Source organism: Schistocerca piceifrons, chromosome X (genome assembly GCF_021461385.2).
Source record: "Schistocerca piceifrons isolate TAMUIC-IGC-003096 chromosome X, iqSchPice1.1, whole genome shotgun sequence".
In the NCBI taxonomy this organism is placed as follows: Eukaryota; Metazoa; Arthropoda; class Insecta; order Orthoptera; family Acrididae; genus Schistocerca; species Schistocerca piceifrons.
In genome coordinates, this window is record NC_060149.1 from 962,384,279 (window position 1) to 962,410,014 (window position 25,736).

General features: G+C 39.0%; 1 protein-coding gene across 1 annotated transcript in view; it reads left to right on the forward strand.

Moving 5' to 3' along the window:
* Nucleotides 1-25,234, forward strand: part of LOC124721436 (molybdenum cofactor biosynthesis protein 1-like) — a 51,428-nt gene extending 26,194 nt beyond the window's left edge. Inside the window, 2 exon segments of the mRNA XM_047246414.1 lie at nucleotides 3,925-4,010; nucleotides 25,179-25,234. Coding sequence (XP_047102370.1) covers nucleotides 3,925-4,010; nucleotides 25,179-25,234 — 142 coding nt within the window.
* The last annotated feature ends 502 nt before the right edge of the window (nucleotides 25,235-25,736 follow it).

A 25,736-nucleotide genomic window follows, 5' to 3' on the forward strand; every position in this document is an offset into this window, starting at 1 on the left:
CCCCATGCATCCCCCCACAACCAAATACTCCTGCCCCGCTACTGGTATAACATACACAACTCAAGGCAGGGCCACATGTGAGACAACACGTCATTTATCAGCTGACATGCCTGCACTGCACAGCCTTTTACTTTGATATGACGACAACTAAACTGCCTGAGCGCGTGAATGGGCACAGACGAACTGTCCGCCTAGGAGATGTCCAATACCCAGTAGCGGAGCATGCCCTCCAGCATAATTCTAGGGACCTAGGAACCTGCTACACCATATGTGCCATTTGGCTTCTCCCACCCAACTCCAGTACCTCGGAACTGCGGAGATGGGAACTTCCACTCCAACACATCCTTTCATCCCGCCATCCCCCTGGACTGAACATATGTTAACCAACCTCACTCCCATTTACTCTTTAGTCTTCTCCTCTTTCCCTTTCCTCTTTAGCCATTCACGCATCTTTTCATCCTACACAGTTGCGTTTATCTTTATACTATGTGCCTTTTTACTTCTGTATTCATCCTCCTTGGTTTGAAGCTGGCACAGTAATTACAGCCACCTTGGCTTCCCTCTGACATCCATGCCTCCATCTTTGCTACCCTTCCTGTTTACCTTTCCCCTGTTGCTTCATAACCTGGGTTGTGAATAACTGAATCCACTTTCCCTTCTTCCCCTTTTTTCCCCTCTCTCCTTCCTGATGAAGGAACGAAGTTCCGAAAGCTAGGATACGTCAATTTTCTGTTCTGTTTTGTGTATCTATCGGCTGTACTGAGCTGAGGTAAGTACTGGCCAGGCCCTCTATCTCTTTGTTAGCATTTGTTTCATATATATAAACACACACACACACACACACACACACACACACACACACACACACACACACACACACACACACACACACACACAGACAGGGTGATGCGTATTATCATTTAAAAGCCTCCAAAGCACTGTATATGACCCTGAGACAAGTAATTTAATACAAGACACATGGGATCACAAATGTTGGATACGATAAAAATGTTGGGAAATGTGTCAAAAGCGAATGACAAATGTCACCAGATGATGTACCTTGCCATGCTTGCAGTGGTTGAGCCTCTCGGCCTGTCACACTTGATCATCCCAACCCAAGTCAAGTATTCATATCATTGTGGCTACGGACACATGTGTGCGACTTTAGTGATGGTGTTCAGGATTTGAGTCTTGCATCTTGCAGGCAGTATTTTTTCATTGTGTTAAACAATTATGTATTTATATTGAAGTTTATTATTTTATTTACCGGTCTTGCAGTTTCCTTGATTTCTTGCAAAGTACAGTACAATGAAAACCTACCATATTGCATAACAAGTAGATGAGTATAAACTTCAGAATAGCATCATTGCCATTAAATGACCTATGTTTTCTTTACTAACTAATGTCTGTAAACAAAAAGAGAAGGGACAGAAGCAAAGAACACAAAATCAGAACTGCTTTTGCTTGATTACAGCAGGGACAATAATTTTGTAACATCTACATTTACAACAGATCATATTTACAAAATGTTTTCGAAATTTGCTCTGTTTGCTCAAATGAAAGTATTGCAGTGCTCAATCATTCCTTTACACTCAGCCCCAACTGCTGCACATGCTGTGGGGTATGTCATCTGGTTACGTCATATGTTCAGTGTTTCTCACCAATTTTTGGGGTATTTTGAAATGTACAAAAAGGCAAATGCAGAAAGTTATCACATTTTGCTGCACATTACCTGCATCACAGAAAAATAATGTATACAAACCTTCTCAGATTTGCCACTGAATAACTTTGTGCAAGCCTCACAATATTTCACCAACACAACTGTTCGTCATCTTCAGGTAGTGGTGGGTCCTGTCATCACTGCTGCAAGATGTGACTGGTGATATTCGCACAGCAGAATTGAAATTTGTCAGGCTAGAAGCAGGAGTACGAATGTGTGGACAGGCACTCCCAGTTGGATGGAAATGCCATTCATAGTAGCCTTCTGCTTATGTGTTGTGGGCAATGACTGTACTTCTGGACACTCGTGTGGTTAAAAGCTGAATTAACTCTCTGCAAGGTGCTGCATCAGGTCATACATCGGAGGATCTGGTTTCTACTGTTTTAATTTCATGGCAGTCAGTGCTGGATTCTGGGCAGTGCTTAGTCAAAATTCCATATTCCTGTTGGTAAGATTGCCCACCGTATGGATACATGCCTCATTCTTAAAAACACAATCCTAGAGTGATGATGCTGAGGATAAAATTTCAGTCCTCTTGGGAAACGTGTGGTGCCCTGTATTCAGGCAGTGCTCTGCTACCACTAATTTACTGGGTGGCATTTTTGTCAGCGCTGTTGAACACAGTGTTCTTGCACAATGTGAGGTGTCTGCCCTATATAAGATTTCCCATAATGGCATCAGATCTTATATATGATCTGTGTTTTCTAAGGTCAAGATTGTCTTTAACTGAACCCAAACAATTCCTTAGTTTTGCTGGTAGACGAAAAACACACTTGATTCTGTTTCTCTTAGCGATTCTTTCTATTTTTGAAAACATGCCACTGAAATATGGGAAGAAAGCCATTTGCAGTGCTTGTCTAAGTATCTTCATTTACATCCCTACACTGAACTTGCTTTGCTCAGAACACATTGCGAATCTGTTTACAAGAATAAACATTCTGCTGGAACACTGTTCTTAGGTGTTACAGTTCACCAGGCAGACTGTCGGTATCTGAGATCACGTGTGCTCTATGTGCCAGGGAGTGTAAGACACTACCACATTGTGCAGGGTGATGCCAACTTTTGGACCGCAAATATAACTCTGCGTGTATCAGTTTGCAGTAGAGACTATGCCCCAGTGTTCTGTCAGCTTTTCTTCTAACCGTGACATCCAGGAATGGTAAGCTGCTATCTTATTGTACTTCCACAGTGAACTGAATATTCAGATGGAGTGAGTGCAAATGCTGCAGGAACATAGGTAGTGTCTGTATTATGTGGGCCACACCACAAATGTCTCTTCAGCATTCTGCCAGAAGGAGGAATGTTGGATATTTACTAAGGGAAATAGAGGGTCTCCCATGGGAACACTGTCCACTTGATCAAAGTAGTTGGTGTTACATAAGAAATAGGATGAGGTATGCACATGTTTAAACAGCACCACAATTTCTTTCTCAAACTTGCTGCTAATAATCTCTAATGAGGGCTGCAGGGGCACTTTTGTAAGTAATGATATAACATTTGAGCTAACTAAAAGATCTGAAAGTTCTAGTTTAAGCATCTTCAGGTATTCTATGAAATCCTCTGAATTCTAAATATGATGGTCATAGTCATCCACATGATAAATTTCAAAGCTGTCACGTGGAAATTGCCAGTTGCATCTTGCAGCAGTGATGGTGGAAATCACCACCACCTGAAGATGCCAAAATGTTGTGTCACTGAAATATTGAGGGAGGGACTTGCATAATGTTATCTGGTGGGGAACCCAAAGTGTTTTTGCAACAGACCTATCAGGCAAGCCTGAAAATTCACATATACTCCAAGCAGTAAGTACCTGTTGTAAAATGGTCACATTAGTGAGCTTGGCAATTAATTAACAGTTTATCAATAAATTCGGCTTCATTTTGCAAGAAATTGTGCTGTGTTCCACTACTCCCTCTTCAACAAAACTAATGTCAGTTTCTGCTCCACCTCTTCAGCCCAAGATCCTATGTATACTCTTGAGCATTTTTGTAAGATACCTGTTTATTTATAAAAATAAAAGTAACTTCTATCATGACTTTCCCATTCTTGTCCAGTGGGTTTGTTATCCTGCTGTTGCCTACTACAGACTACAAGATTACTGTTGAAGATTTCTGCAAAGTTTTTCTTCCTTTTTAGTGTACCAACATTTCACTGTGTGGTAATTGCCTGGTACTGTTTAACGGGTGTTTTAACTGTTGTTTCAGAGATGCAATACGAAGCAAATGCAGTGAGGATGACTTGCTTGCCATGATTGGGGCAGCAGTGAGAAGAAAGAAGTAACAACATGCAGGTAAGATACATTACAGCAAATGTAACTCTATAGATAGAAAGAAAATTTCTGCTTAACAAGTCATAGCAAACATAAGAGCAAAATAGAACGAAAAACAACAGTGATAGAACCTGTGTTTTTGTGTAAAATTGGATTTAATTTTTTATTTAGTATTCAGTCTGATTAATGCCCATTGGTCAACAATACATTTCAGCCCTAGAATTTGGTTCTGCAAGGTCCACCAGATAACCATATATGGCTGTTGTAACTCCTTTTTTGGACTTCAGAAGTTTTCCAGCAACAAATCTTTTTTTTTCTTTCTATCTTTCTTTTTTTTTCTTTTTAAAAGAGAAGCTAAAATGCAGAAAACATCATAAAGGAAACACTCACAGAAAAGCATCAGTGTCCTTGAAATAATGGAAACTCCAGTAGGAATATCAACAATGTTGGAAAAGACAGATTACTACTTACTGGTGAAGGCTGTGGCTGAAAGCTTTATGTAAGTGTCTTTTAATTCTGCCCATCTGCAGCCTAAGGTATCTTCTTTATGGTAAGTAACAGTCTGTCTTTTCCTTCATTATTCATTAGTGTTCTTTGTTTTTATTGCTGTTTAGCAAGCATCATGTGGTATATAAGGGATGCGAATAGCGTCAGATGTTGAATCATCACTCTGGAGGATATGAAGGTGCTGCATATTGGTGTGAGACAGCATTATCTGATAAGAGTTTGAAAGAAACCTCATTGTGGATGTCCATTTGGTCGCCTGGTTAAACCTTGCAACATCTGTATTTTTGGAGTATTTGGATCTGATAGTGGCCTGATGTTGGAAAGTAAGGGCATACTCAAAATCAATGTTCCAGTTGACTACATCAGACCACTACAAGGGAGCATCACTGTGTAGTGTACTGAGTACATTGTAACCTGTTCACGTCTGTGACTGCCATCTGAGAACAAGTACAGTAAACTCTCGTGCAGCTACACTTTTGGCTAGCTAGATTGACACTTGACAAGTTTCAATTTGCATGCACCTGGACCCAAGCATTTGCTGGTGTTTTTTTGGCAATCTACTGCTAATCAGTGCACTGGTGCGTGTCAAAAGTCCAAGTATTGTCAATTCGTGCGTGTGTTGGTTGAAGCTCTAGTGTGTTTCTTATTCGTATTGCATGGTTTCATGCCACTGCCATCTATTGGAACTCCTTGTAAGTACAGTACATACAGTATTGTTCTATGCAGCGCAACGTAGTCCTGTCGAAACTGACAATTAGAGTGCGCCGCCTAACACTTTCCACTTGTTGTCAGTGGTGAGCCACCCACAAAAGTTGCTGCAGAGTAGGAGTACAATTACTGATCGGAAGACAAATCGATCAGGAATTGAAAAATTTTGTTCCATCCAAGCATTGGGCAGCGCAGTGAAATCTTGAAAAACAATGAGAAAAGGTGCACATCCTCAGTTAGAAGAGGCATTATTTTTGTGGCACGAATAAATAAGAGCCAAAGGTGTGTCAGTTTCAGGTCCTCTACTTTGTCAAAATGAGCTGATGAGCTGATTGAAGGAAAGAAGCAAGAATTCCTCGGAAGTAATGGCTGGCAGGATCGTTTCAAGAAGTGGCATGGCATTCATGAAATTGCCATCAGTGCCAAATCATTATCTGGGGATGAAGCTGCTACGCTGATTTTAAGAAGAAACTGCACACAATCATTGACAAAGGAGGTTATACTGGCAATCAACTTTACAAATGTGATGAAACTGGGTTGAATTACAAAATGCTGCCAACGAAAACCCTTGCCTCTAAAGAAGAAGAAATGGCTTCCGGATACAAAAATATCAAAGAAAGATTTACTGTCCTCGCTTGCAGTAATGCCACTGGCAATCATAAACTGTGTCTTACTTTAATTGGCAAATCCAAAACACCAAGAGCATTTAGACACCAACCAACCAGTTTGCCACTGAGGTACACGAATCAGTCTTAAGGCATGTATGAACAGTGCCATCTTCAGAGAGTGGTTCCAGGCAGAGTTTGTTCCAGCTGTAGTAAATTACATGGAAGGAAATGGACTTCCTCGAAAAGCGCTACTTCTTGTGGACAATGCTCCTTATCACCCAGGTGATCTGCAAGATGGGGATATCAAAGTTGTATTTCTCCCACAAAATGTCACATCTCTATGTCAACTGATGGACCAAGGTATTCTTGAGGCGATGGAAAAACATTACAGACGCAAGATGCTAGGTGATTGATGCTGCAGATGATTTTGTGGAAGCTCTTAAAAAATCGATGTTTTAAGTGTCATTCATTGATTGCTGAAGCTTGGAGTCTAATTCCTCCACTTCCTCTTGTTGGGTCTTGGAAAAAACTCTTAGATCGTAAGGCAGCCTAAGTGGTGGGAAGGAGGAGGCAACACCGAAACTCAAGCTGACATAATTTTGGTGAATTTACTGGAGAAGCTGGTTGTAAAGACACACACTTCGAAGACATTGAAGAGTGGATGGAAAATGGCATTTTTTCATGTGCCTGAGGATGAAATCGTCCAAATTGTGACTGATCATAAAGTGTCAGAAGACTATGTTTCTGATGATGAATCAGAGAAAAATATTCCTCACACATTCTGTTACGAAGTGATCCAAACTGCCCTGGAGTACATCAGCCAATAGGAGGAGACGATTTATCCTGAAATAGTTTGATTTCAACGTTGGAGATGTATTGTTGCAAAAATAGTTTCTCAAGCAAAAAAACAAAAAAACAAAAAAAAAGACATTTGTGACTTCGTTACCAAAAAATAAACTCTAATGAAGCATCCTAGAACTTCTATGTCCATAACTTAAAAAGTTTTTTTTTTTTACTTTTCTTGAAAGTTCTTCTAGACAGACTTTTCGTTCCTTTGAGTTATCTCTAGATTTGTTTCATAATTTTATTCAGTAGTTTATTTTTTATTCAAAAGAGTAGGTAATAAAATTAAAACTCCTGTTTTTTCCTGCTGCCAAATAAGGGAGATTTTTTCTGTAAGAATGCAAAATAAACGAGCTTTGTTATACAGCATTTAAAAACTTTGAGTTTTCAATCATAGTTTGGTGCCTTTTTAACATGTCAACACAATTTTTTCAGTAAAAAAGTGCAGGGTTATTTGCAACCATATCAGTAACGTTTTACATACCCTACGCACGTTTTACGATCGTATTTCGCAATATTGATGCAATTTGGAGTGTTCACATGTGAAAACAGGGGGACTTTGATTTATCTGAAATTTTTGTTATCGGAACCGGCCACCGTCCCGATCATTTCGGATAAACAGGAGTTCACTGTAATAGACTCCTTGCAACATGCTGTATCATACAGCTAGGAGCAGCCAGACTGTGGAATTGCCGTCCTGCGCATAGGCTGCCATTAACACCCAAGCAAATGACTGCATGTGAAGTGGTGCCATGATCGAGAAGTACGGACTGCTAATGAATGGCGTCACAATATGTTCACTAATGAGTCCCAGTCCTGCACTGCTCCAAATGACTATCGTGGAGAAGTTTGACAGTGACCCGGGGAGATGGGGAGAGGTCCCATTCTTCCACATTTGGGGGGGGGGGGGGTCACAAAGCAGTCCCATGGTGTGGGGAGCCATTGGGTATGACTTCAGGTCACGGCTTGTAATGGCCGAGGGAACTCTGATGGTACAGCAGTGTGTAATAGTATTGTGGTGCTATTTTTCAACAGGCCAGTGCTTGTCCACATGTAGTATGTGTCTCTTTAAATTGTCTGCGTGATGTTGATATACTCCTGTGGCCAGCAAAATCCCCATATCTGTCCCCGATAGAACATTATGGGACCAACATGGACGTCAACTCCATCCCACTGCCTGTATCCATGATTGCAATGTCCAGTTACAACAGTTGTGGATCACCTTTCTCAGGAGGGTATGCAGCAGCTTTACGACATCCTCCCGCACTGTCCAGACCAGACAGGGTGCATTGCTGTATTGATAAGTGGGCTCAAACTGATAAGTTCTGTATAAATTTGACTCTGTTTTGTTATCACTGAAATAACATCACATACGCTCTAAATTCGCTATGTTTCAATTTGTTTTCTCCCCACCTTCTGAGTGTCTCACTTTTTTTCAAGCAGTGTAATTTAAGACAGACATAAGAATATGAAAATGGGATGGCATATCACATTGCTATTCAACTATGCCCCTAAGAAAATTGTAAGATAATGGAGAAGAGCAGGTGCACTATTACACTGACTAGAACGTAAATTTAAAGATAGAATTATATTGTGTAACCTATACCGATGACATAATACTAATTGACAAAAACATCACTGATGTGCTAAAGCAATTTGAAATATTAAGGGAGCAAGCTAGGAAAATTGGACTACTAATTTCACCTGGAGAAAAAATTCTTGGCTGATACCAAAATGGCACTGGGTGAAGTTATATAGGCAATGACATAGTATTCGGTGTTAAAGAGTTTAAATAGTTAGGTGAAAAAGACCACTGAACATCATAATGAAAAGAAGGCCATAGAATCCAGACTTCAGAAAATACAAACTGTCTCTCAGTTAACTAAAAGTATTTTTCCTGGAACTCTAAAATCTAACATTGTACAACAGTGATCAAATTAGAATTTCTTTATGCATGAGAGAGACTCTTTGTCCAACACAAGACATGAAAACAGCAAACTGAATTAGAAGAATGTAGAATTGTAGTAAAAATCTTAGGTCCAAGAATAAAAGATGGAATACATCACACAGAACCCAGTGTGAAATCTCCAGGCAAATTCCTAAAAACTCTTGTTACAATGTGTCTCCAAAGAATCCAACTTGTGGGACGTACAGAAAGAATGTATCCAAACAGGCAGCTCATTGGATTCCCACATACTTGAAAAATAAGATCCAACTGATGAAAACAAACAGGAAGAGACCTTAAGGAATTGGAATCACCACATTTACAGTATTCTGATGTAGTGATGAGTCACACAGAGTGCAGTTTCACAGTAGCTTGATCGATGCTTGTACTTGTGTATGTAGTATATGCAAATGTGTACAGCGTCTCTTCTGGTGTACTCACGATATGCTAATTTAGTGGCCGAGCAGTAAACCGGATCCCTACTCAGTTCCAGTGTGCTGTGCTAATTATTCTTCTTCACTTGACATTTATGCTTGGAGCTGCAAGAGAGGCCATTTTCCAGATAGTGCCACAAAAACAACAAATTCTCAGATATCAGTTTAACTTACACTCCTCAACATCATAGACAACATTTCACATTAATATGTTGCAGAACACTAGATTAGTGTTAAAATTGCCAGAGTAAACATTGTTCTCCATGTGACAGATTGTCACCCGACGTCCAAAATCGATAAATTTTATATCTCTGCACAGAGAAGCAGCTGGTTGCTCATTGTCATCTGTGGTGCTAATCAATGGGTCGAGCTCGTTGCTGGCACAGCGCCACCTCAGAGTAAGTGGCCCCTCATCCCAGCAGGTGGCGATGTTTTAACACCCGTATAGCTCCCCAGACGTACCGCGTCTGTGGATAACTCCGTCTCTGCACAGAACTTCACACATTTCCTACACAGTGGGCCCTCGTGTCTTTTACACACAATAAATCTTCAAACTTATTTCATTGGCTAAGTTAAATTTCGAGTGTGACATGCTATTTCGTAAAAAAGAGTAAACGGTAGACATGGATGTTATTGTGACTCTTTCCTAAGGCAACATTTGTGTATTACACTTGTAGAAGTGCACTGCAACATAAAACAGTAGACCGTAAGTTCAAACAATGGAAACTCCAGGTTGGAATATCAGCAGTGTAAGAAAAGATAGAGTGCTAATTACCATAAAGATGGCACGTTAAAATGCAGACAGGCACAGTTAAGACACTTACACATAAGCTTTTGGCCACAACCTTCATCAGAAAAAGTAATAGAAATACAAACCATTCATTCACACAAGCAAGCACACCTCACACACACATGACCGCCAACTCTGACAGCTCAGACCAGAATGCTAGTCTGTAAGTTTGCTACACAATAAAATAATTATTCTGAGCTACAAGAAAAATGGATTCAAAGAACTAAACTGCTTGAAGAGAAAAAAGGGAAGGTCCCTGAAGCAACATAGTTTCACGAGTGTGCATACCAGTGGTAAATTATGAGAGTCGCAACTCTCTGAAATGGATACAAAGGCCACCAGATTGCGTTAGCTTTGTTTGTGTCTCGGATTGTTACCGTGAATGGTAGGAGCTATAAGAGATGTGAAGAGTGTAAGATGTTGAGTGATCCCTGTGAAGGGCACAGATGCCCTGTACTTCTGTGAGTCAGCATTATCAGCACGTTACAAAATTTGAAGGGGCCTAATTGTGTGTCTCCATTTGCCAGGCTGATTGAATTATGCAATATTCAGATTTGTGAGACATTCAGATGTGGTAGTGGCCCCATGTTGGACTGCTTGGGAACGTAAGGGCGGCGTGCTTGTCAGCAAGCTTCCGGTTGACCGTGTCTGACGAGCTCATGGGAGAATTGCTGTAATGTACGCCGAGCACATTGTAACCCTTTGACACCTGCACCTGTCATGTGATCAGCAGTGAGTCACATTCTGCAAGACCCACGATGACAGTTGTCAGTGAGTATGACAACGACATAGGGAGAGGGCGTGTGGGGCAGCATCGGATATGACTTCAGGTCACTCGGACAGCACAGCAGTATGTCATGGACATCCTACATCCTCATTTGCTACCTCCATGTCCAACGGAGTTACAAGAGACAGAGCAGTGAAAACATATCCAGTTGTTGACTCACAAAATGGTTTTGAGGTGTGACGCATGTAGTCTTAAGTGAATCATTCATACAAAAAGAAAAGAAGAAGAAGCTAAAGTCAGAATGTGAAAAAATTGGAGAATGGAATAGATATTTGAAGACTTCACACTTGAAACTCCCAGTTTTCCTATTGTGAAAGTGCCTTTGTTACCATATGCATTTCACTGACGATAAACCTTTTTTTCCCCCCCTGGGTCTTGGCTCCATATTTTTTCATCCAGTTGAGTCAGAATACTTGCATAGTATTTGTGAGGTATTGTTTCAGTCTTGCAAGCTAATCTAAAATACAAATCCCTTTTGCATCCTAGAAAACAATGACCACTCTTTCTCTCCGATGAAGTCACCTTGGCTATTTTTGTGCAACTGCTGTTTCATTTCAGTCATCTCTCATCCACGGGAACAGATTGGTGCATAGAATCAGTTGTGTGTCAGATTGTCCCAAATTGTTTTTCACATTAGGTTGTAGTCAGGCTTCAACAGACATGCCACTCACTTTCTGGTACAGCCACGGCATCAACTGTTTTGCACATCTTTTTAATTACTGATCTTGCAATATCACACTGTGTTCTTTCTCAGCATTTTCATATTTGATTGTAATTCTAGGAAGTTGTTCATGAGTCATCTTACAGAGACATATGCCACATATGAATTCAGCCACCCATTCCTTAACTGTTGACTATGAAGGAACTCCCCCCAAGAACCATGGACCTTACCGTTGGTGGGGAGGCTTGCGTGCCTCAGCGATACAGATGGCCGTACCGTAGGTGCAACCACAACGGAGGGGTATCTGTTGAGAGGCGAGACAAACATGTGGTTCCTGAAGAGGGGCAGCAGCCTTTTCAGTAGTTGCAGGGGCAAGCTTTCAGAGCCAGTAGCTCATTCTTCAGGCAGAAGGGTTGAAGTGGAAGGAAGAGGGGTGAAGGATAGGTCTAGGAAAAAGGGTAGATTTTGAGAAAGTTATCCAGAACTGCAGATCAAGGGTGACTTTCCAAATGGGATGAGAAGGAAAGACTGATTCCACATCTACATACATACTCCACTAGCCACCATATGGTGCATGGCAGAAGGTACCCTGTCTCACTACAATAGTCTGAATAAAATTACTTGATAGTTGACATCAATCACTTGCTGCAACAATGTTGCCACATTGGCTGCCAGCTACCGTTTGGTTACAGGTGACAACAAACAAGCGGCTCACTTCACAAATTATGTTAAATGTTTAACACAGAGCAATTTTTCTAGTGGCTGGTGCAAGGTATGTCAGAAATGTTGGATACTCTGTCGACTATTGATTTAAAGTGACCAGTGACTGAACTGGGGAAGACGACCCCTTTTGTATCCCTGACTGTAAACTTGTGTCCTAACCCAGCCGAGAAAATTGTGGTCAACAGTCTGCAGCAGTACTAATATCATGATCACTTTGTTCATGGCGATTAAAGCTAACCCTTAAGGGTAAACTCAAGACAACAAAAACTCAATTTCAGGGCTTAAAGCAAATTGAAATTTCTCCATGTCATTTGTTACCTGTAACTATCCTTACACTAGTTGCACATGCTGCCATGTTAGAAACCAGTGAACTGTCCATGTGGGCACTTGGTCGTGGATTATAGATGACTGAGGCAGATTCCAAATGAAGAAATAAAGACAAGAAGACAAATAAGACCAAATAGAACAGTCAAAACAATGATGAAAAATGATGCAGCAAAGTATTAAAAATAAAAAAAAATACATTTAAACCAATTAATTGAATGAAAATAATAATCACACTCTTTTGGTTAGATTTAGAAATAAAAATTTTGCTGCATTGATGAGATTCAAACCTACGACATGCTACACATTAGATTAATCTGCCAACCATTGTGCTATGCCACAGCACTGCATGAAGTATTTATATATGTGAATGTAGCGACCCAGTTGCAACTATGAATTGCAACCTTAAAAATTTCAGTTTCACGCAGTGTAGTGAAAAGCTTATCTAATGTAAGATGATCTCTGTGAATATGATAACTATATGTATGATACTGAATTACACCTTGTGCTGAGTTATTCGGTAGTGTTTGGTTAGTGCTATGAATGAAATGTGTGTCTTTCATTAGCATTGTTAATGTGTGTTGTTTTTGGTGTAGTTATTGCGTGTCATGAAATACATAATAAAAGTGTCGGGCTCATAATTCGGGATACAAATACATCAAGAAAGGAATGCTGAACCAGGAATTGGAAGTGACTGGCCAATTTTGGTGGAGTTTGGCAACAGCAGACAGTTCAAGTGTGACGCTGACTACTCGTATTGGCATTTGAAGTGCCAACTATCAAGTAATTTTAATTCGACTGTAGTCAGTTCCTTTCCCGTTCCATCTGCCAATCGAGTGAGGAAAAATTGAATGTCTATATGCCTCTCTATGAGTCCTAATTTGTCGTCTCTTATCTTCGTGGTCCTTATGCATAATGTATGTTGGTGCAAGCAGAATTGTTCTGCAGTCAGCACAGTGTTCCTCAAAATCCCTCCAGGGATTCCCATTTGAGTTCCAGAAACATCTCCATAATACTTGTATGTTGTTGTTTCAACCTACTGTTAACAAATCTAGTATCCTGCCTCTGAATTACCTCAATGTCTGCTTTAATTCGACCCCTTGTGGATCCCAGACACTCAAACTGTACTCAAGAAGAGATCACACTAGCATCCTATATGTGATGTCCATCACAGCTGAGCCACACTGTAGTAAAATCCACCCAACAAACGAAAGATGATTATTCACCTTCCCTACCATGACCCTCACAAGTTTGTTCCATTTCATATCACATTGCAATGTTATGTCCAGATATTGAAACAATATGACTTCTTCATTCATGACACTACTAATGCTGGATTCTGGCATTATGGATTTGTTTTTCCAACTCATCTGCAGTAACTTATATTTTTCTACATTTAGGGTTAGCTGTCATTTATCACACCAACTGGGAACTTTGTCCAAGTCATCTTTCATCCTCCTAAATCACTCAACGATGACACCTTCCATACACCACAACATCATCAGCAAACAACCACAGATTACTGTCCACTTTGTCCATCAGATCAGTTTTGCACATAGAAAATATGAGTAATAGCGCTCCTATCACACATCCCTGGAACGATCCTAATGATACCCTAGTCACTGATGGACACTCACCGTCGGGATAATGTAGTGGGTTCTATTACTTCAGAAGTCTTTGAGCCACTCACATGTCTGGGAACCTATTCCATTTGCTTGTACCTTTGTTAAAAGTCTGCAGTGAGGCACTATGTCAAATGCTTCTCGGAAATCAAGAAATATGAAATCTGGGTTTGTGAATTTTGTGATGGCAAAGTTAGAGGAGCAATGCATCTGCATTAAATTTTGCGTGAAACTCAAGAAAACCTTTACAGAGACACACCAAATGATGCAGGGAGCCTATAGCGATGAGTGCTTAAGCCATACTCGGTGTTACATATTATTCACACGTTTTAAAAATGGCTTTACAAAAGTCAAAAATGATCCTTGTTCAGGACGCTCTTAGATGTCCCCTGGTGATGCTTGTGTCAGGAACATCAACGAAATTGTGTGTGCCGGTGGAAGATTCACTGTCCGAGAGATTGTAGAAGAATGTAACATTTCAATTGGATCATGTTATGAAATGACACAGCATCTTGGAATGCATTGTGTTGCCGCCAAGTTCATTCCACGGCTCATGAGTCAAGACCAAAAAAACTTTTTAGATCTCACAAATGAGAATGAGATGTTCCTTGCGAGAATAGTATGACCCCTGCAGACTTCTTTTTATTTCCAAAGTTGAAAAGGATGAAGTTTCCAATGGTAGATGAGATAGAAGAAAATTCGCAGATGGCACTTTATGCGACCCAGCAACAGGTGTGTCAAGACCGCTCCTGGAAGTGGAAATGATATTGGGAGCAGTGTATCAATGGTGGAGGAGAGTATTTTGAAGGAGACAATCCATAGTAACTAAAAGATAAGCATAGAAAATTTTGTGGACAAAGTTCTGGAATTTTTTGAACAGACGTCGTATGACAAAAGGGCATGCTGAGTTGCCCATGAGCGATGCTTTGTACTGATTTGTGGACATAAACTTATTGGTCTCTATGAAACTGATTAGATTGAAACCCAGAATATGTTCAAGAATTCTGCAGCAAACTGATGTTACGGGTATTGGTCTGTAATTTCGCGGGTCTGTTCTTTCGCCCTTCGTATATACAGGAGACGCCTCTGTATTTTTTTCCCGTTGCTTAGGTCTTTCTGCTGGGTGAGAGATTCACAATAAATACAAGCTAAGTAAGGGTCCAGTGCCATATAGCACTCTTTGTAAAACCAAATTGAGATTCCATCTGCAACTGGCGACTTATTTGTTTTTAATTATTTAAGGTGTCAGAGATGCTTACAAGGGTGGTTTGAAAAGTTCTTGAAACAGAATAGAAAAAAAGTACTTAGTCACTGAAACTTTGTTGTTTTTCAATGTACCCTGCTTGTAGATTAATTCACTTGGTCCAACAGTGTTCCAATACCTTGATCCCATCTCGACAATGATTTTCCTCCAGGCCTGCAAAATAGTTGTCAACTCAGGCTATCAATTCTTCATTTAAGTGAATCTTCATCCACAAAGAAAAATTTTCAGTTTAGGGAAGAGGCACGTGTGGCAACAATTCATACCTTAGTTTGTGTAATTTTACCATGGCGATGGCACATGCGTGCGAGCGTGCATTGGCTTGATGCTAGATGACTTTCTTCCTTATTAAACCTGGCCTTTTTTGCATATCTTTTATTGCAATTTGTCCAGAAGGTTACCATAGTACTCTCCAGTAATTGTTTGCCCAGTGGGGAGATAATGTACAAACAGAATCCCCTTCTCATCCCAGAACACTGATGCCATGATCTTCCCCACTGAAGGAATTTGGTGGTGCATCCCAGAACACTGACGCCATGTCCTTCCCCGCTGAAGGAGTTTGGCGGAGGAGATTCAGCATGTTTCCACTGCTTTGATTGTTGCTTTGTCTCTGGGGTATAGTAGTAAACCAAAGTTTCCTCGTGGTCACAAACCAGCACAAAAGATCTTGTTTGTTTCTCCTAAAACAGGCCAAACATTGTTGTGATATGTCCATTGATATGCGTTTTTGACCCAGCGTAAAGAGTCGCGGCACCCATCTTGTGAATACCTTTCAGATGACATCTGGCAAGCGTGAGCAATTTAATGCACTCTAAATTGGTGATCCACCTTGATCATTATGCGCACTTTTGCAATGATTTCTAGAGTAGTGACACATCTTGGCTGACCTATTCATGGATGATCATCATCTAAGCTCTCCTGACCAAATTTAAATTCATTTATCCACTTAGCAACAGTTGAAGACAAAGGAGCAGAGTCCCCTGGTGTATTCTGGAAATCGGCATGAATGTCGTTCGCTTTCATACCTTTCTTTATGAAGTACTTAATCACTGCTTGAATCTCGACCCGACCCCCCCCCCCCCCCCTCGTCTTTGCAGATCACTACACAGGAACAGGAACAGCAACAGAGCCGTGTCACTGCCACAGCTCTCTTCCAAGAGCACTGACATGGCACGTGTTTACAGGTAACAGTCCAACGAATATCATGTGAACAACTTGTGCTAGTGCTGGCCTCTTGTGGTGATTGTTGTTAGGTGTCTTTGTGCTATTGTTAAATGACGGTATGTTTATATGATTCTCTTGCATGAATGATTTCTTAAATTCAAAATTTAAAACATTTATCTCCTACTGCCACACCAGACTGGTCAAGTGACTTGATGGAAACCTTTGACTCACTTAGTGATTTTACATAGGACAATAATTTCCCCTGCTTCTCAGCCAGATCTTTTGCTGAGGTATGACAGTGGTAGTAACCTTTCCTTGTTGCCATTTGGCATTCTCTTTTGAACCAAGAGTGCAGTAGCTTTTCCTTCCTCAGTATTTTCCGAATTTCATTGTTAAACCACAGTGGCTCTTTTGCATCCTTAATTCGTTTACTAGGTACAGACTTGTTGAGAGTGCAATTCACGATCTGTTTAAGCTTTGACCATAATCTCTCTACGTCCATCTTAATGGAAGTAACTGATGTCAGTTCTGTCTAAGTGAGATGCTAACATCTGCTTATCTGCTCTTTCTGGCATGAACATTTTCCTAGCATTCTTGACTGATTTATTAATTTTTGTAACCTTAGTTGTTATGATGTTATCATGATTATTAATCCCCATCTCTATGCTGAAGTCATTGATGATATCTGGCCTGTTTGTAACTACAAGGTCTAAGATATTTCCATTGCATGTGGCGTGCCAAACTAGGTGCTCAAGACAATTTTCGAAAACCACATTCAAAAGTGCTTCACAAGATTGACTGCACCCCCTGCAATGAAGCCATAGGCTACCATCTATACTCAGTAGGCTAAATTCACCTCCAACTAGTATTGCATGATCTAGGTATTTACGTGCTACTGTCTGTAGACTTTCTTTGAATGGCTCCAAAACTGTCATAGCAGAACCGGGTGGCTGATTAAAACATCCATTAATTAATGTGATTTCACGTAGACTTGTTATACTTCACTGTCACAATCAGCTTTGACCTCAATAGAGACAATGGACACTCCCTCTCCTACAGTGTCTAACCTGCCTTTCCGATATATATTCCATTAATCACTAAATATGTCAGAGCTTTCTACTCTGGGTTTCAGCCAGCTCTCAGTCGCTGAGAATAATTTGAGTGCGAGACTTTCCTGGATGGCAGTAAATTCGGAAACTGTGTTACAAGTACTTTGACAACTGATAAAATTTTGACAATCTACACTGGAGTGAATTCAAAAGATAAACCTCAACCAACATTGAATGTATCTTGGTGATAAAGAGCCCAAATAAATAAATTGATGATTTTATTCCATTTCATCTGATTGAATGAAACACACACAGCATAACTACTCAGAAAACAACTATAGTGCTGATTACATTTACTATCATACATGTAGCACTCTGAGAACATTTCACCTTGTCATAGTAGTCCTGTGTTTTGGAACTAGGCAGTGCTTCATTTCACAAAGCGAAAAAAAAAAAAAAAAAAAAAAAAAAAAAAAAAAAAAAAAAAAAGAGGAAATAGTGGTTGCTGGTGTTTTTAACACTATCATTCAATTTAGTTCCTATTGTGAACTTTGCAGCTAGGATATGTAAATGCTCTGAGACTGCTATTGATAATATCTTTATGAACAAATCTAGGGGAAAAAAGTCATATCACAAAACCAATAGTAAATGGACTATCTGATCACGACGTGCAGCATCTTGTGTTAAATGTTGAAACTTGTCAGGATAAAAAAATATTAAATCTGAGTACAGGAGGATAATAAATAAGCCAGAAATTGAGGAATTCAGGAAATTCCTCAAAGACATGAACTGGAGAGATGTTTACCTGACTCAAATGGAAAATACAAAGCATTTATTAATAAAGTTACCTCCTCATTCGAAAATTGTTTTCCTCTAAAGGTAACTCAAATCACACAGAAGTCAAAAGATAAAACATGGATTACACAAGGAATAAAGATATCATGTGGGGCAAAAAGGAGACTGTATCTACTATCTAGGAACATTTCTGATATTAGCATTGTAATGCATTACAAAGAATACTGCAAAATGTTGAATCAAGTAATCCAGAAATCGAAGTAGCTTTATTAAGAGAAAAAGATAATTGTATCGGGCAACAAAATAAGAACTGTATGGGATATAGTGAAGACAGAGAGAAGTGGGGCCAAAAAGGAAGTGGAACAGATAGTTCTAAAAGTAAATGAGACTTTGGTAACAAGTGCATGTAGTGTTGTAAATCTCTTAAGCAAGACTTAATTTTTGTTACTGACGGCTCGGGGTTATCAGGTTCGGTGAATGGTGCAATGGAGTATCTGGGACCAGTCTTTGAAGAACATCGTGTAGAACCTATTTGAGGAACTTTGAATTCCAACCATTGCTTCTCAGTATACTTACTCCTTAATGAAATTTGTTGCAAGTTATATATCTATATTTCCAACAAATAGCTCAATACATATTATCAATACTAGGAATAAGAACAATCTACATAAAGACCTAAAATCACTTATGTTGGTCCAAAAGGGGGTCCAATATTCAGGAACACACATTTTCAATAAATTACCAGCAACCATTAAAAACTTGGTTTCAGATAAAGCACAGTTTAAACAGAGTTTGAATGACTTTTTGATAGGCAATGCCTTCTACTCTATAGATGACTAACCTAACAGAGACTGTTAGGCCAGCTTAAGTAAAAATATGTTAGATTTAAGTTTTGACAGCACTTGGTTGCAACAGACAATATTAGGTATTTTGTGTATGATAAATTTATTAATAGTGCATAACAATGTTTCATTCTGACAGTGTATTAATTCTGTAAATATTAGCTTTTCCAGTTTACTGTATTGTATTCACCTATTTTGACAATCTCGTGACAAATGATCAGGGTAGTATTCATTATATTAAAATGTTTTGTGTTATACATTCTGACATGTTCCACACCCTCGAGAATCATCTCATTTTTTCGGTGTATGTAACGAAAACTGAATCAAATCAAATCCAATAACCATCTCTCATCATGTAATAACTTCACTTCTTCTTCTTCCCTTGTCGTCTCCTGTTTTTCCAGTACTCGTCCATCTCCTCCTCATAAATTCTATTCGTGTTGTTCTCAATCCCCTATTTCTTCTGCATCGAAAGCCTTTTATTTTTATTTATTTATTTTTTTTATCGAGGTGAGTCTTTACGGACTGCGTGGTAACAACTGACTTCACTCTAGTGCCAGGTCTTGTTCTTGCTCCAGCTTTGACTTCCTGCCAGTGTCTTCTGAGCCCCTCCAAGAAATGCCTTTTTATGCCCTTCAGATAATGGTCCTCACTGTCTTTCAGATGTTGATGCCATGTTAAAACCTTGGTAGTTGGTCACCAATCTTCTAAATTTGTTCCTTTCAGGAATTTCTCTCTGAGATACCAATCTGCTTAAGATCTTTTTCACATTCTTTGAACCATCTCGGCCTCGTTTTCTTACATAGGATGAAACTCTGTATTCTTTTTGTTATTCGATCACCGTCCATTTTCATGAGATGACCATAAAATAACAATCATTTCTTCGTAATGGATGCTGTGATAGGTTCTGTCTTGCTGCACGAGTCCTCATTTGCTCTCATTCGCCACTGTCCATCGACCCATCTATTACCTTAGGATTTTCCTTAATATCCTACACTCACGCTTTTCCAGCCACTCAGCTTGACCTTGCCTATTCGTGGTCAAAGTTTTGGATGCTTATAAGCCCTCAGGTTTTACAACTGTATTATAATGTTGGAACTTGGCCCATATACTCATAGACTTTTTGTTATAAGTATTCTTTGTCAGTTGGTATGCTTGGTCTAACTTCCTCATCCCGACAGTTGCTTCTTCTTTTAATCCATTCTCGTGGTGGATGACTTCACCGAGATACCTGAAATTCTTAACTCATCCGATTTTTTCCCAGGTTGGTTATCATCCATTCAGGTCCATCACAGATGTTCGTCATATATTTTGTCTTTTGAATAGAGATCTGGAGTCTAACTTTTTTCAGCAATTTCTGACAGCCTATTTATCTTGTTGACTGCTGACTCTATGTTGTTAGCAAAAATGGCCAGGTCAGCCGCAAAATCTAAGCAGTCAATGCACACCCCTTTGTTCTTAGGACCAAGTCTGAACCACTCTTCATTTGTTTCTTCTTGGGCTAATAACTTTCTCCACTCTCGAATGACCTTTTCCAAGACACAATTGAAAAGGAGAGGGATAGTCCATCTCCTCGTCTTATGTCTGTTCTGATTGTAAAGGGTTCAGATACCTCACCCATAAATTTAATTTTTGACACTGTGTTAGCAAGAGTTTGTTTGATCAGCTTTCTTGATGTATTATCCACCCCAAACTTTTCCAAAATATTCATTAATGCCTGTCAGTCGATGGAGTCATATACTTTCTGAAAATCAACAAACAAGACCACATAGTTATTTCTTCCAATTTTTTTTGTACCTGATGATGTTCTTCAGGTTAAAGATCTGTTCTGCGCAAGAATCACCCTTTCGGAAACAAGCTTGATGGTCCCCAGTCAGTTGGTTACAATAATCTTCTATTCTATTCTGTATCACTTTGGAGAGAATCTTATATGGAACAGATACTAATGAGGTACCCCTATAGTTATTGACATTCTATATATCACCTTTTTTGTGTAGACGATGGATTAAAACTGACTGCCATTCAGTTGGTATCATCCTAGCTCTCCAGAACTCCTCAAAAAGTTGGACTAGTATATCTAGAGTTTCATTATTTGCCAGCTTCAGTAGTTCCACCACTATTGAATCCTCTCCAGCTGCCTTATTATTCTTAAAGTTGTTGATGATATCTTTGGTCTCCTCTTTACTAGATGGAGATGAGGGGTAGTTTGTGGATTGGGGCACATACAGGGAATCTTTCTTTTGGTTCATCACAATTAAGTAGGTTTTCAAAGTAACGAGACATTATCTTGCAGTTTTCTTTGTTGGTCAGGCCAAGTGTGGTGTGCGTACTGTAAGACCTTCAGTACACACACCATCAGATTATTTGACTTGTTGCTCTAACGAAGTAAGCGAGTGTCAGCAATATGTCTCGTGGTCTTATCATGGCGTGTTTATCTTCTGCCATTAGGTCAGACGATAGAAATGCCACTTGCACGCTTAGAGTAGCAGATTGACGGTGACCAACTTTATACAGAACTTGATTAATTTTCACATACATTTATTAAAATAATAACAAATATAAAAATTACTTAACTTGGTTCTGGATGCTATTTACAATTGACAATCTGAAGTTCCTTTGGTATTGGTACATTAATCTTATTCTCACATATATCTCGGATACTTGACAAAAGTGTCTATACATTTATCTTCATGGCTATGTACAGGAAAATGGTAATCTTATTAGGCGCAGACTGAATCTTGACTATGGACTGGTACAGACAATTGTAGAACTCGTACAGACTGGTACAGACTAATGCAGACTGGTACAGACTAATGCAGACTGGTACAGACTGGTGCAGACAAATGCAGACTGACTGATTGAAGGTCTTAACATTTGTTATAATACCTCGCACGTTCATGTATCACTGCGCGAGTGTGATGCGCGAGGAGAAAGTGTTCTATGTTAGCAGCAATCTCATTGGCTGCGTTACATATTAATACGCGGATCGGCGGAAGCAGAATTTGGTCCGTCTCTATGGCAGCGCCATCTCGTAGTGCGGAGATGGACGAGCGCTGCGCCTGCGCTGTTGTGCTTAGGGGGCGCACTCTAGTGGGAAATTTGTGTACGCGCTGAATACGCGGAACTATGTACACAACACTGAGCTTTCCATTTTCGTCTCTAAAACAAAAACTAGGGGCTTGGTATCCTTTCAAATTCGATTTGAACGTCTGATAGAAGTCTCTGACATTGTTTATCTGGAAACGCTGATCGATCTGTTCTAACTGCTGTTTCTCTGCAATTGCTTAGCCCTTCGTAGAGTTCTGGCTGCATATTTTCGAACTTCATGGAATACATCAAAATCATCAGGTCTCCTGGTAGAGTTCCACTTTTTCCATGCACTTGCTGTTTGGGCCACCACCTCACCACAAACCTCATTCCACCATGTATGATTCCTCTTTTTAGCTGTCAGGATTGTAGTATTAGCTGCTTGTTGGATCATGGAGGCAATGTCTGCCCATTTATGGGATTCAACTGTCAGTTACTGGTGGCATTGTTCCAATATGTTTTGATTGGTTTTGAGCTTCGCAATATCATATTTATGAATTTTATTTCCGGTTTTCACGGTCTTATTGAGAGGGATGAAATTAATTTTGATCTTGGAGAGGTGATGATCCTTTTAAATTCAGTATTTTATCTGTAAAAAGGTTTCTTTCTATTATTTCTGATTGTTTGATGTTGTTTCTTTCTTATTTCTGTAATCCACGCTATCATTGATTCCTTCTTCCAGAACTACTCATTCAGTAGAGGTCTCTCAAAAAAGATTAATCTTCTTTTAGCCATTACTTCTGATATTTTCTCAAAATTTTTGTAGATCTCCTCATTACTTCTCATTTTCCAGCCATCTGTAGCTTGTATTGCAACCATTATGTTCTAATAATGCTCCTTTGAGGAACCTCTGTTCTGTCCAGCTTATAGTTCATCATTAGGCATCCTCATCCATATAAACATCCTGGTCTTACCACTGTGGGATAGTGTTTTAGTTTTGTTTTTTTAGTTGTACATCTCTTGTTGTAAATATCCTTTGTCAAACGATTTGCTCTCTCCAGTTTGCTGACTCTTGCATCTACTGTTAATTCTTCTAGTCCATTTTGTTGTACAGTTTGTCCAATATATTTAAATTTACTTACTAATGCTATTTTACACTTTTGTTTTTCTAAGAATGTTGATGCATTGTTTGAAATTGTCATCAATGTTGGTTTTTCGGCTGAAATTTTGGGACCAGCTCTCTTTGCTACTTCTTCCAAAAGATTTCTTTCAATAACTGTCTGTCAGATTTTTTGAAAGTATATCAGAATCATCTGCAGAAGCCAGGCAGTTTACCTTAATTCCATTTGTTTTTCGTCCTAAAATTATTGGTTCAATTTTGTGATTTTTTTTTCTCCAAATTCCAGATACTTTCTATTTTTTCTAGAATGCAGTGTTACAGTAAAGGTGATAAACTGTCCCCTTGTCTAACACCAGTTTTTATTTCAAATGGTTGAGATACTTCTCCCATAAATTTAGCTTTAGTCATCCTATTTGCTAGTGTTTTGAGGATTATGTTTGCTTTAACACAAAATTCTTTGATGATTTTACGTATAATTTCTTTGCCTATCAAATCAAATGTTTTCTTGAAACCAATACGTGATACTATTATAGGTTTGGTGATTAACAGTATGTGGAGAATTATCGATTTTCTAATAAACACCTGTTCTGTGCAGGGTATTCTCTTTCTAGAGCTCCTTGAGATTCTCCCAGTTATTTGTCTAAAGTTTCTACAACTCTGTCCAGAGAATTTTTGATAATATTTTGTATACCACTGGCAGAAGTGAGGCATCTCTGCAATTGTTGACATTTTGTGTGTCCCCTTTTTTTCATAGCTGTGGATTAATGCTTTCCATAATCTCTTCAGCTTTCCAAATGTTCTCAAACAGCAGTTGTAGATCATTTGTGTGTTCTGACTATGTCAATAATTTTGCTGCAGTAGAGTCTTCATTTGTTGCTTTGAAGTTTTGGAATGATTTGATGGCTTCATGAATTTATTGCTCTGTTAGTGGAAAATCTTCCTCCAGATGTTGTGGGACTGCTATTATATATTGCTACAATGTGCTGTTATTATTATTGTTGTTGTTGTTGTTGTTGTTGTTGTTGTTTGGTTGCCTGTTCTTCAGCACTTTCTTTCTGTTACCTTTATCTATTTGCCGCCATTTTAGCCCATTTACCGGTATTTTCAGCTTGTTCTTCACTTATTTGACCTTTTGGTGGCTCCTCTTGAAGAGATCTTATTTCTCAGCATTTAAAATTACATCATCTGCTGCTCTTTCGCAAATGAATTTCATCATGTCCAGTCTAGTTTTTTCATTCATTTAACCGTACATCTTCCTTGACTCAAGATCCTGAATTTTTGTCCTTAATTCTTGAACAGTCTCATTTCTCTTTTTACGTTTTCCAGATGAATAAACTTTTGGTCCTCAAAGCTAAGATTAGTATCAGTTTTTTTATTTGTTTCTGCCTATGGCTGCTATATCTCTTTAGTTAGAATATTTTCTCTCTGTGTATTTGATTATAGTCTAAGTCTGAATATTTTTATAAGTACATTTATTGCTGTAGCAATGAGTAAAATAAATTGTATTGCACTGCCTGTAGCATGTAGCACCATTTTGACCGTTAGTCCTCTTGCTGTACAAAAAGTAGCTTTGATGATTACTTAATGCAAGTACTTTGTAAGAGCTGTGGAATGGTTAGTATCTGTTTATATTTTCCTGATTAATTCAAGCTCGTCAATGCACATCCTGTGTTAAGGAAATATTTGCACTGAATTTACTGTGTGTTAAATATAAGCAGTGGATCTATTGGGGTAGTCTTTTTGGTAGAAATATGTCAAGGTGAACAAAACAGGAGATGGTGAAGGAAGAAAGGCAAAAGATCAACATTTGCTTCTCATCAGCAATATAACTGGGTTGCAACATTCAGTGAAAATTATCTGTGACAGGAAGTTGTCAGAAATACATTTTTTGAAGAAACTTTATGTTTGTATAAGCATTTATTAAATTTAAAAAGTTGGATTTCATCTGTTAATACAAAAGATAATGTTTTGCATTGCAGGCATGATGAACCTGTCAAAGATGAAGAATCGGCCAATGATTCTTATTGGAGGATAACAGTATGTATAACTTAAACTTGAGATTCTTGAAAATAAAGCTAGTCAGTATTTCTTAACAGTACTGATTTAAATACATCTAAAAGATCGCTGTTACCTAAATGAAAGTTGACGAGCAAAGTCTTAGTGGACATTTGTATAAAATTGTCATAGGTGTTATTTACAAGAAGAGTAAATAGTTTCAATAGGAATGTGGTGAGACATTTAACAAATGTCATGACCACACATTAATAGGACCTTATAACACTACCATTATGATATTAGTGTGCTTTTACATAAATAACAGAAACCCTGTCTCTATGTTGCCACGTATAACCCTCTTACTAAAATTTAGTTTAGTTTCCAAATAAAATGCACTATGGAAGGATAGTCCTGTTTATAGGAAAAGATAATCAATAGAGTTATCCTTCTTACTGGATTTACCATGTATTGCGTCTAATGGATAAGTAAATTGGACTATTCACTTCTTTTCCTAAGATCTTACCCAGGGGCTAGATAGAAAC